Source organism: Acyrthosiphon pisum, chromosome X, assembly GCF_005508785.2.
Source record: "Acyrthosiphon pisum isolate AL4f chromosome X, pea_aphid_22Mar2018_4r6ur, whole genome shotgun sequence".
In the NCBI taxonomy this organism is placed as follows: Eukaryota; Metazoa; Arthropoda; class Insecta; order Hemiptera; family Aphididae; genus Acyrthosiphon; species Acyrthosiphon pisum.
In genome coordinates, this window is record NC_042493.1 from 16,738,375 (window position 1) to 16,751,050 (window position 12,676).

General features: G+C 33.9%; 1 protein-coding gene across 2 annotated transcripts in view; it reads left to right on the forward strand.

Moving 5' to 3' along the window:
• Positions 1–3,521: 3,521 nt before the first annotated feature.
• LOC107882149 overlaps positions 3,522–12,676 on the forward strand; it is a 20,854-nt gene continuing 11,699 nt past the window's right edge. Inside the window, exons 1-2 of one of the 2 annotated variants that reach the window (XM_029485984.1) lie at positions 3,522–4,008; positions 10,200–10,737. In XM_029485984.1, the coding sequence (XP_029341844.1) occupies positions 3,944–4,008; positions 10,200–10,737 (603 nt within the window). In that variant the 5' untranslated portion in view covers positions 3,522–3,943. Of the gene's footprint in view, positions 4,009–9,256; positions 9,788–10,199; positions 10,738–12,676 lie in introns of those variants that run through there. The other variant, XM_029485985.1, reaches the window with a different exon arrangement.

The window sequence follows — 12,676 nt, forward strand, 5'->3', positions numbered from 1 at the left end:
AAAGCTGTTTTCAAGAAAATCGATTTTGGTTTTTGGTGTAACTTTAAAACAAATTTACCGTAGCTACATAAATTTTTTCACTGGTTATTTATATTTCCATTTTCTATACATAATAAAATTTTCAAAATATTTTAATTTGTTTTGAGCTGTTTACGGACAATTTCAGTTTCCAATTTAATTAGTTTTTTTTTATAAATGTCAATAAAACTTTATTTGTTGAGTAAAAATACTTGAAAATTTAATACAAGGCTCCTACTATATTGTTACAATGACATTTGAAAAATATTAAAAATCCTTAGTCACAGTTTTTTTTTATTAGAATTTAAAGTTCAAAAATTGACAAAATATGTAAAAATCACGAAAATTAGCAAATTGTTTTGAGTTAATAATTCGTAAAAACTTTTCTTTTTAGAACTAAGATTTTAAAATGTAATACAAGATTCCTTATAGGATAATCTACCTTTATCAAAAAAAAAAATGTCTAAAGAATTAAGAAACTCAAATTAAATTTTTATGAGCGTTTTAAATTCATATTTTTACAACATTTGATATTCACTCGATTTCTTACGTAAATATTTTCTTATTTTGTTGTAATTAAAAAAGGGGGTATTGTAGAAACTTGAAAATTTCACTGAATGTTTATATTAGCATTTACTATATACAATACAATTTTGAAAATAATTTGAATCTTTTTGAGCTGTTTATTTACATTGTAAGTTTTCAATTTTTTTAGTTTTTTTTTCTATAAATATCAATAAAGTTTTATCTATTGGGCCAAAAAGTGTAAAAAATTAATACAAGGCTCCTGATACATTGTTACAATAGCAGTTGAAAAATATTAAAAATACATAGGCACAATTTTTTTTTATAAGCATTTAGAGATCGAATTTTGACGACATTTATCAAAATATTAAATATAATTTATTATATATTATAAGTATATGTATGGCTACAGACATATAAATATTAATCGGAATATTGTAAACTATAATAATATTTATCTGCTAAATTATATTGAACATAATATTATTGTGTTATTAATAAAAATGAATAGTTAATGCCCCAATTTCCCTCTTATTATATGCCAGGGCCTTGACAATAAATAATGTTCATGGAGAGGTAGACTACCTATTATAATGATAATATGTGTTACAACTTACAGCCAAATTATGAAAATAAGTGTAAACATGTTTAAGATTGCATATATATTTTTACATGCTACAATAAATGGGTATTACAGTATATTTAATTTGTTGTGTCTATCAAATTAATTTAAGAATAAATTAGTGTTTTAAGAAGTTATAAGTGTAGGCCTTAATTTATAATATGCACTAAAAAAATTACGAAATATTATTTTCTTATAAATATGGACTTATGCACAAAAAATGACGAAATTATTTCACCGAACTATGACGTAAATTAATATAGCTACTCACGAAGCACCCAATATCGAAACATTAAGAACTTTCTCAATACTTTATTAGAAGTTTATAAGAGTTATATATAGTAAGTTATTTGAGTATTTCAGTATTTGACATTTGTTATTTGAATATTGTACATTGATATCTTGAATTCAAAGCAAAGATAAAAGAATTATTGTTTTATACATTAATTTATTTTTTAATAATACGATAGGTTTTGGTTTCTATAATACTTATATTCTTATTTAGATTGGGTAGGTATAAAATTGGTAAAACTCCAGACAAATTAATAAATATTTTAAGTATTATGTATTTATCTTACAGTATTGTGATGCATTTAATATTTACAAATACATTTATCGTAGAATAAAACTGTTTAGAATTAATTATAATTTATAATACACTGTAAACACTCTATTTGGTCAAAGCAGCAAACACAAACATATATTACAGACTTTTATGTGTTAATGACTAATGTAATAAAATACTTCACGTTTAAAAGTATTTTTTTAAGACTGTACCTATATTTTGAGTTTGATTTAGTCGATATTAAACTCCATCACGACGCATTTTTTCTGATGCCCAACTAGCGCCGAAGGATATTCCGCGTAGAATCCTACATATGAAAATAATATAGTCTCGAATAGTCTCGATCCGCTGGTCTTGTATAACGCAATAATATAACGCGTTTTAATGCCTCGTAACGACATTCTCGACGATGATGACGACTTCGGTGACCTAAGAGTCGAACTCGATTGTGTGGTGTGTGGAGTGAAGGAAGGGGTCGATCGTATATCGTCTTTCGAACGACCCACTTTTACCATTAGGGGATTCCATACCGACCGTTTTTAAGGAGTTCGATATAGGCAATTTTGTTATTGTTTCGTGCATATCGTGTAAATATGTGCGTAATAAATAGTGTGTGTGACAGTATTGTCGAAGAAATCTCGCACACACGTCTAATATTATAATAAAAGCTATTATAGGTACACGAATATTAATTATTTTGTTTTTTTCTAACTGTATCAATATTTTTCCAATTTTGTTGGATTAATTAAACCTATTTATCTGATAAAAATATTTGAATTCTTCGTGGGATTTACTTGAAAACGATTTTCTTACATTTTAAAATTATTTTTTTAATATTATTACATTAATTTCATATTCTAAATATTCAAAATTTAAAAATGAAATCTTGAAGAGTTAAAAATCTAAACTTTAATTTCAAAGGTGGAAAATACATTGTCGAGTTCACTTCACGAAAAATTCAGATATGTATTCAGAAGTCTTTATCCGATAACTATAGGATGTCGGTACAATTGGCAAAAGATAGGTATATTTTGGTAGAAAACCTAGCCGGGATCGAATCTTCTTAATAGTTTAATGATAAAGTGGATGGTATAATATTAAAGTGCCCAATACGATGTAGGTACGCGTTATTGTAGGTCGTGCATCTGCAGATCACCGGTCGTCAACCACTGAGCACGCACGAGAGTGTAATGTTACATACTTTATACTAACTCTCGTGACCGGTCGGCGGCGGCGGCGGCGATGATGCAACTATACCACATATTATATACCACCTATATAAATTATATTATACACGGCAGGTTACATATATTTCTATAAACTGCAGTGGGTATATAGGAACTAGAATATTATTATATTATGATAAGAATTACTTCATCCGTAACGAGACGACCACTGCTGCCTGGTTCCCACCACACTTCCGCCCCGCTTCCACCTGTGCCAATACGCCGCAGAGGTTCTTTTCTTTCTTTCCTTCACTTACTTTATCATTATCCGGTACCGACGTTATATATTTTTATTATTTATTGTCACTGCCGCCGAAAAAAGACCTTCCACACACCACCTGCAACACACCTCTCACTCTACGGCATGCGGGCGCATTACACGCGATACAATAATATGTCATACTATATACATACTCACGCACACACGACACTATGTACCCATCTCTCCGAATATGTTTACACCCACTCCGCGCGCGCTTGCGGTGGTGGTTCGGCGTGCACGCGTTCCAAGAACCGGAGGAGGCGGTGGCGGTGGTGGCGTTGGTCGAGGCCCACCGCGTAGCGACTGCCCGGCAGTCTAGCGTCCGCTATCGAAATTCGACGACGAGCTGCTGCAGCCGACCGACACGCGTACTCTGCCCACACGCGTCGACATCACCACGCAACATATTATATTATTATTATTCCTATTATCGTATTACTATAATATTATTCATAATATATCGTTTCTGTTATCCTCGTACACTCGCCCGTCGTCCTGCCGTTTTACCATATCCTTTAGACGTCCTGGCGCACCGTATACGTCGACCGGACATATAGCGTCTGTGCGAGGTCATGTCCGCTGTCTGCCGTCTGCTGCACGTGTACGGCGGCGGTGACGATAAGACGGTCGTCCGACACATTATTCTAAACGATCACCACTGCACCAGGCAGAACGTCGGCGGCGACCGGGGCGGCTCGTAGTTATCGACGCGACTCGCGCAAAAGATGGTGACGGCCCGTTGCACCCGCGGTCTCTCCGCCGGAACCACCACCGCTGCTACCGACTGCAGGTACCTACACAACTAATATTGACATATAACGAATATTATATTATATTATGATGAATATTGAATACGATGCGTTAACCTACCATATAATGATTATTGTATAATAATACAATCCAACAATTTCACGCGTTGGATTACGGCGTGTTCGGATTTTAAACATTTTTTTTTATTTGAAAAATACCAGCCCGAACCACCGTCAACCGACGATATGTTTCGAGATAACCGCTGAATCAATTTATAATATGTTCTTGGTATTACTCACTCGACTCATCTAATTAGTATAGTAATATGATTTGTGTGACAGGTAGTAGGTTCGACGGCTCTGCGTGGGACCGTGTATACCAACTGTACCCGTACTCTAAAGTATGTATACGGCTTATGCTGCGAGTGTCTCGTCGTGTTTATCTGTGATCCTCCACCCAACCCCTGTTAGAATGTCAAGACTTTAATAGATATTTGAGCGTTTGAAGGGATATATTAATGTATACACTCTTAAAACATTTTTACAAATGATATAGTGGTTTCATAATTTTGAAAACGCAAAAACAAATTTTTAAGTTTTAGATTTTGAAGCTAGTGGTTTTAAAATTATGTTTATTTTTTATCCTGTAAACAAAATGCTACCAGAAGAAGTGCTTCGATTTCAACATATAGTATCTTATCTTTTAGCAAATTGGACTAAGATGGTACCTTAGAAAAATAATTTTTCAATTTTCTCAATAGTTTTTAACGCCGTGGGAAAAACCACAAAAATGTATTTTTCTAACGCTTTGTTTATCACTAAAGAAACGAAATAAAATTAAAATTGACCTAAATCCCACTAGGTATATTATACACAATTAATGGTTACTTTCGTCCGCTCAGAATCGTTTTTATCGAATTCAACATTAAAATCGAATACTGTAATAATACACTATCCTGTCCGAGGACCGATAGGACGATGACAAACTTCCACCATCGCTGACCTACTCCACCCCGCTGCACTTACCCGCTTTATTGATTTTAAGTTAACCAAAAAATATCAAACATTTTAACAATAAATTATTGACCTGCCCTACATGATATCCTTATCTTCAACGTCTTGTTTGGTGAAATATCTTTTTGTATACCTAATATTGTTTACGGATACTCGCTTATTATATGAACATTAATATTGTTACACTCGCACTGTCGTACGCTTATCATATAAATTGAATAATCTCTGTTCGTGGACACGGGACGCCTCTTAATATACATCTCAACACCATAGAAACATTTGAAAACATTGTTATTATGGTGTTCGTATTACATTGCTACACTTTTCCACGGTGTGGCGAATGACACTCGCACTTCTGCACCACTTTAAACTCTGTGACCGTTGTATTCAAATGTTGTCGAGTATATTATTATCTAACCGAGCGTGAATTAAACTACGTAGCCGTTATTAGTTTTAAAGTATATGCTTAACGATTAATGAAAAATTTGTCTTTGAAACATGATCTAAAGAAGGTAAGCTTTCGCCTCCATAACCACCCTTGTATTCATCACCTCTAAAACTAATTATAGTTGAGTTGAAGTTTACATTCTATAGCCTTCGTTCACTGGTACGCTATCGGACATATCGTAACAACTATTATTAATGACATACATAAGTATACAGACATAAAGCGTGCGATATAATATCATCGCTATTAGTTAATAACGATAATGTGTATATAAGTATCTTACCTACTATTAATATCGAATGTTATATTATAATAATATAATATAAATTATTATGTGTATGGCATGTGAACACGCGTGTTTATTGCGAAAAACGTCGTATCATCATAATACCATAAAATATATGGTATAAAATATGTTATGGTCATTACGTCGTGGTAGTCTTCCTTATAGCACAAGCCGGTCACGAAAACTTAAAAATCACTTGGAATCGCGCCCGTCCATGGTCATCGCACGACGGAGCGGATATTTAATGATAGTAATACGAAATATATTACTATTACATACCTACATATTATATTGTATACGTGGGATTACGCGGGCAAAAGCACGCGAGTGTATTTTAATATTATTTTTTTCTTGTGTTTTTTATTCTTTTTAATGAACCGGTGAAGGACCCACCGCATGTCGTCCGTTGGCCGGCAACGATATTACATCACGGCGAGCCGGCTATATAATAATATTACACCCATGCACAGACACAAATGGAAGTAGGATAAGGCTAAAACATTCTGATCGTGGTGTGGATGGAAGTGCCGTGCGCGGTGGTGGCGATAATAACATAATATAGTATTAATATGTAGGCGAGAAAAACGAGGAGAGAGAAATCGAGAACGAACCGAACGAAAGAGAATATAATATCGTTATAATATTATTATTACTACGATAGTGAAAGTCACGGCGGCGGTGCCGAGGCCGACGACCGGCGCTCTATATATGATTATTATTATTATTATTATTATTATTATTATTATTATTATTATAATAGCCGATGACGCGCCGAGAACCTTACGGTGTACTGTAATAATACTTTAATACGTACCTACTGTTGATTTGTCTGCAGTTGCCCTTGAAAAAGTACCATATGCAAAAAAAAATGTTGTATGTAGGCTATAACACGAACACAAGTACCATAATGGCATAATATGACCGCGATGATCTAGTAAAAAAATCTCTTACACAAATAGAATATACATTTATTATTATCGTACCTATGGTATGATATGCAATTGTTACACACGAAAAAGGTTTGTCAAAAGTGGAAAATTCTCAGTAGTTTTCAAGATCAGGAAAAACAAAAAAAATAAGGTAAAACAGAGTTAGGATCCATAATATTTTTTTTTATGAGCGTAGGAAGTTAGACATTGGATATTAGGTACCCTGTAAATTAACAAAATCTCATAGGAATTTTCTTATTTTGTTGCATTTCAAACACTAATGACCATTAATTGAAATTTTCACCGAATATTTTATTCATTTCTATACATCAAAATTGAAAATTTTCAAAATATTTTGACTCATTTTGAACTATTAATAGAAATGTTCATTTTGTTTAGCATATTTTCTACAAATGTTAATAAATTTCTAAATTTACCTATCTAGACGCCTACTGTACAGCAGATCGGTACCCACTTGCCACTTTTTATATATAATATTAGTGCGGTGGCACTACCCTTTAATTTATCTTAAACATTATGAATAATATCCCCCTCAATAAAAATCCCTGTCCATGCCACTGCATTGAGATAGTTCTAAAAAATAACGTTGAATATTTGAATAGCAACTTGTTGTCGTGTCAGCTACAATAATAAGTCAAATTACTTACATTATTAAATGACAAAAAATAATAGCACCATTTAGTCTAGCCCCATTCCTATTTATCATCTATACTTAAACTGGCCCTGGACAACAGTGCCAACAATAGTGCTATAACAATGTTATGGGTAAAATGTAGACAATATTGCAGAGGAGTCGTAGAGACGTGCTGAGTGAAACATTTTCAAATCCCTAAAATGAGTTTGCCAAAAAAAAGAACTGACCTCCGTGAAACTAATAGTTTGTATTAAAGAAACTCTACTCTTCTCATTTCACAACGAACCTAATTGGTAACCAAACCGGGAGCGAAAAATCGAAAACGTATTATTGTTACGTTGTAATCGTCGTCGTCTCAACGTTATACATATTGTATGACGTGCTTTCCGTGTACAGCATATGCATACCAACTACAAAGTGATAACGGGACTGGGCACGATCAAGTTGAAAAGTTACAATAGCTGGTTATGTATATATAGAAGAATATTTTCGGTAACCTAAAATTGAATTAGGTAGTAATTTTATTCTCTCGACAAGTGAAACTTTACCACACTTAAATCTACGATAAAAATTTGATTCATGCAATAAATTAAATGGTTGATTTTTAAAATATTAAAGTTAAAACCATAAAATCAGAAATCCATACCTACTTAAGTATAAGGCTATTCTAATAATTATGTTGAAAATACATTAACCAGTGGTATTTAGATGGTGTACATTAATTTGATATCGAGTATGGCGCTCGCGTTTTAAGGGGTTTAAAATTATAGGCAATTTTAATGAAATATTGACTTAAGCGAAAACTTTTATTTTTAATTATATTTGAAATGTAAATACTATAAATTCAAAGTAGGTAACTTACAAGTGGTACCATATCAATACCGATGTTGGTTGTTGCATAATATTACAATATTATATAAAAAAAAAGTGTCCACTATCTCTAGTACTCAGACTACACTTAGGGCCAGTTGTACCATCTCTGATTAAAGTTAACCGGAGTTTAATCGGCCAAATTTGCCCGGTTAAATATCTGTTATCAGCTGATCAAGCTTAATCGAAGTTTAACCATAGACGGTACAACTGGCCTTTATAGTGATGAGAAACAAAATGTATAAGTATACAGTACAATATTTTCTGTGCCATGCAGTTGTTATGATTTTTATTTATTTTATTTATGTTAAAACAAACATCAAAACAAAGGATCTTATAACATAGATAACGTTATCTGTATAATTGATATAATAAATAGAAACCGTACGTCACAGCAAAATATAATATTGTCTATTATATAAATTCGGTTTCCTAACTTTGACCCTATATTGAGAATAGTTCTTTTTCGCTCGAAACTGTTTTTACAATTTGTGGGCGTGCGGCGTTCTTTTAACGTTTCACGACTGATGGCAACAAAATATATTAATTTACATAATAGTTTTAGTGTTACAAGTCAGAACTGATATATTATATAGCAGTGGGCCACCATTGATCGACTGTTGAAGTCGTTTTTGCACGTCTTAAGAAAGAAAACCAAATTCAGTTACGAGATACCTATATTATGGTTTAAAATATTCTAATATTGTATTAACAATGTCAGGAAGTGACCTCATTCGGAAACGAGTATTTTCGACCGGACAATCATTAGAAAGAACGACCCAGTGCTGGCAGTGTAGTAATATGGACGATGGCCCGAGGACTCGCGACTATGAGCACGCGTGAGACGGTTTTCGCGCGAAAAGTGAAGCGTGGGCGTGGGCGCGGTCGTGCAGATAGGTACGGTGCAGAACGTATGCATAACAATATTATTGTATTACGCGGTCAGTGTGCGTAAGCATAATATAATGTAACAGTTACGCGGATGTCGTATAATATATTATATATAATATCGTAATTAAAACATATTATTATATTGTTATAATCAATTATTATTAATACGGTATTCTTCTGGATCATCGCGCGGGAAGAGAGCGTACTATACTATAATATCCGTTTGTGCCTATGTAACATTTTTATTATTATTATGATACAACAAATTATATGTAACATCGTGGGTATATGTGGGTACCGCCGCCGCGCCTATCATTTTCCGGTCAATTATCGCCGTAATAATGTGTGTATAGGCATCTCGTATAGGAACAGTAGTACTTACCAAACATGTGTGTACTTGCACGCATACATAAGATTAATATTATGCTTTATTACCTCCCCACGATTTGTACCACGTTCGTGTTGTCTGGAGTGTTCGTCACGTAATAGTATCCAATATTATTATTGTTATTATTCGTCGTCGTCGTCGTCTCACGAAAAGAATTAATATGACGACGGAGTCTTCCGGTTAGATCGACGACGCATGATATAGGTAGGTAGGTAGGTTCTGTCATACCACCACGCCGACTCGCACAGCACGCTACACACCTCTGCAGCAACTTCTTGTATATTCAATTTTGACAATGTTATTCTTCTTACATACAGTAAAGCTGATTACGGACAGACAGTATGTTATTGTTACAATGTATTATACTAGTTAATTTTGTGACATATTCTTACCACGATTCGAAAACGAACAATAAATCTTTCTAACTTTAATAAATCATTGATATTTATTTTCTTTGAATTCTATTCCGAATAATATCGATATTATTATTAGTTATTACACACTATCTATCCGTCAGATTAAAATTAATCTGCATAAATCGAATTACAATTACAATTATTTTTAGTTTATTAAAATTTATTGTATTTTACAACACGGGTGTTGTATACATTCAGTTTAAATCATATCAAATGTATAATTTCTGAAAAAGTCACAAAGTTCTGGTTCTCGAAATCTGCAATTGTCGCGCTCTGAAGTACGAACTAATTTCATTTTTATGATTATTATTTTTTTTCTCGTTTCTTTTACGCAGTGACTTTGGCCATTCCGTGAACGACAAACGGACATCGCCGACGACCGTGACCAGTGACACCGTCTGTCACTGTTTAGCCTGTTGTTACGTAACCACGACCGTTACGACGGCCCTGCAACCACCGGTGGTCCTGACCACCAGGATAAATAGCGGTAAGACAGCCGTGGATACGAGTGAATCTTCCGACAGCGAGCCGCCTTCCGAGGCCGCTGCGTTTGTCGCTTCCGCCTCCGCTGCGGCTTTAGTTTTGTTGGCCGCTCTATTGGCCGTAGTACTGTCTTCGGCCGCACTTCTGACCGTCGCCTCCATGGTGCCGATGGCCGATGCAGCCACGCACGATGTCCGCCGACCTCAAGCCGCCGATTACATTAATTTGTGGCACCACCAACAACAGCAGAAGCAGCAGCAGCAGCAGCAACAGGTGGTTGGTCAGCGGATATACGACAACGACGCGTTAAGACAGAAGAGGCAACTGTTCAACACGAACACAAATCGTGAACCCGGAGTTGTGGCTTTGACGTTTTCGCTGATCGGTGGAGTGAGTATACCTTATATAAAATATATACCTTCACAATAAGGTACTTATTACACTTCCCGAGTGAAAAATACCAAAAGGACCCTCGACAACCATATATAGAACCCTTATGTCCTAACCGTTGACTGACGTGAGATGACTGACGGTAATTTGCCATGCCACGTTTATTGTCTGTGAAATAGCCATGTCATGTTTTTAATTTATAATTAAAATTATATTGAACTATTAAAAAAAAGTTGTCAATCTTTTAAATCAGTGGCGTTATTAACTAGGTATATTATGACGTAATGCCAATCATTATTCGTTAGAGCCTTATAGGCATTTCTTATAGCTGCAAACGGATTAACATGTCATCTGTCTCGTGTGAACATATTTGGTTTCGTTACTTTCGTGATTAAATCACGTTTAAAAATAGTATAGGTAAACAAAACCATCGATGGAATAGAACTTACTAATACTTTTAAAATGCAAAGGGAAAATTGATTTTTAATATTTTAATTTTTAACTTAACGTTTATTGAAAATAATAAGTATTACACTAGATATTATATTTATTCGAAGGTGTTATTTTCGGATGTCACATACGTGTAATGGATTTATAATATTCCAATAAAAAACAGTATAGAGACATTATTGTCTTAAATATTGGCTCGGGCATGAGAGCGAATTAACATAATATTGTTGTTTTTAAATATGAAACTATCGGAAATAATTTATTATTACATCGTACGCTAATGTCGTCAATGCAATCAAATTACGTTAATGATGAGTTTAACGACAGGCACTCATTATTTTTTTTTTTTAAACTATTAATGACAGAAATTATTTGTTTTACATCATTTTAAGTCGTTAAAAATCAACATTTTTATAAAAAAATTGTTTTTTAAAATTTTTTAAAATTTTTTAATGTAATCTTTTTAAAAATGTTTGATGACAAAATGCATTTTTAATTTCTTATTCCAAAACATATTTTTTGGAGTACTTGGATTTATAAAAATATAATTTTAGACGAGTAGAGTAAAATGGTTCAAGGCTACCTACAAACTGTCGGTCCACTACTCCACTCAACTAAACTTTAAAGTTTGAAAACTAATAAGCTATTCGTCCGAAATTAGATTTTTAACGATGTGATCGAAATACTTCAATTAATATTAGAATATGAAATTTAAAAAATATGTTATAAACTATAATTCGAAAGGGTTAAACTTAAAAAATGATATTTATAAAAATATTATTATTTTGGTTTGTATCCCACGACTTAAATTATGTAAACAAAATATTTTCAAAAACTTTAAAATTTTTGAAATAATGATTGTTTTGTGCTCAATAGATCACTACCTATACCTATTATTTATATAATTTATAGTTTCATACAAATATACAATGCCTATTTTCTACATGGGTACTGACTTATATTTTTCTATTTAATATTATAATAAATAACTGTATGTGTATTAAAACACAAATTTTACAGTTTATAATAATATAAACATTATTGAAATTAATAAAATTGAAGCCCGCCCCCCCCCCCACAAAAAAAAATATATATATAATTATCCTGGATCCATAATAGTTGAAATTTTATTTCTACGTTGTTTACACTCTACAGTCAAAGATCACGATCTTTATTTTTCTTCTGCTCTCTTTGTACTGCAGACTTTTTCGGACGCCCGTCAAGCATTCCGGAACGTCTCGAGCATCGTGCGTGACACAATCAGTGAGGCGTCCAGAGATCCTGCGGCCACCACCGCCGCCGCCGCGGACCAGATGATGATGGCCGCCGTCAATACCGCAGACAACGAGGTCGGCGGCGGAACTGCATCCACCACTGTGGCCACGGACCAGAGGATGGCCGGCCAAGCGCTGGGCAAGCTGTTCGGTCGCAACTACCGCGGTCTGCGCCGGCTGTTCGACTCCGAGCTCCGGTCCGCCATCAAGGTCGG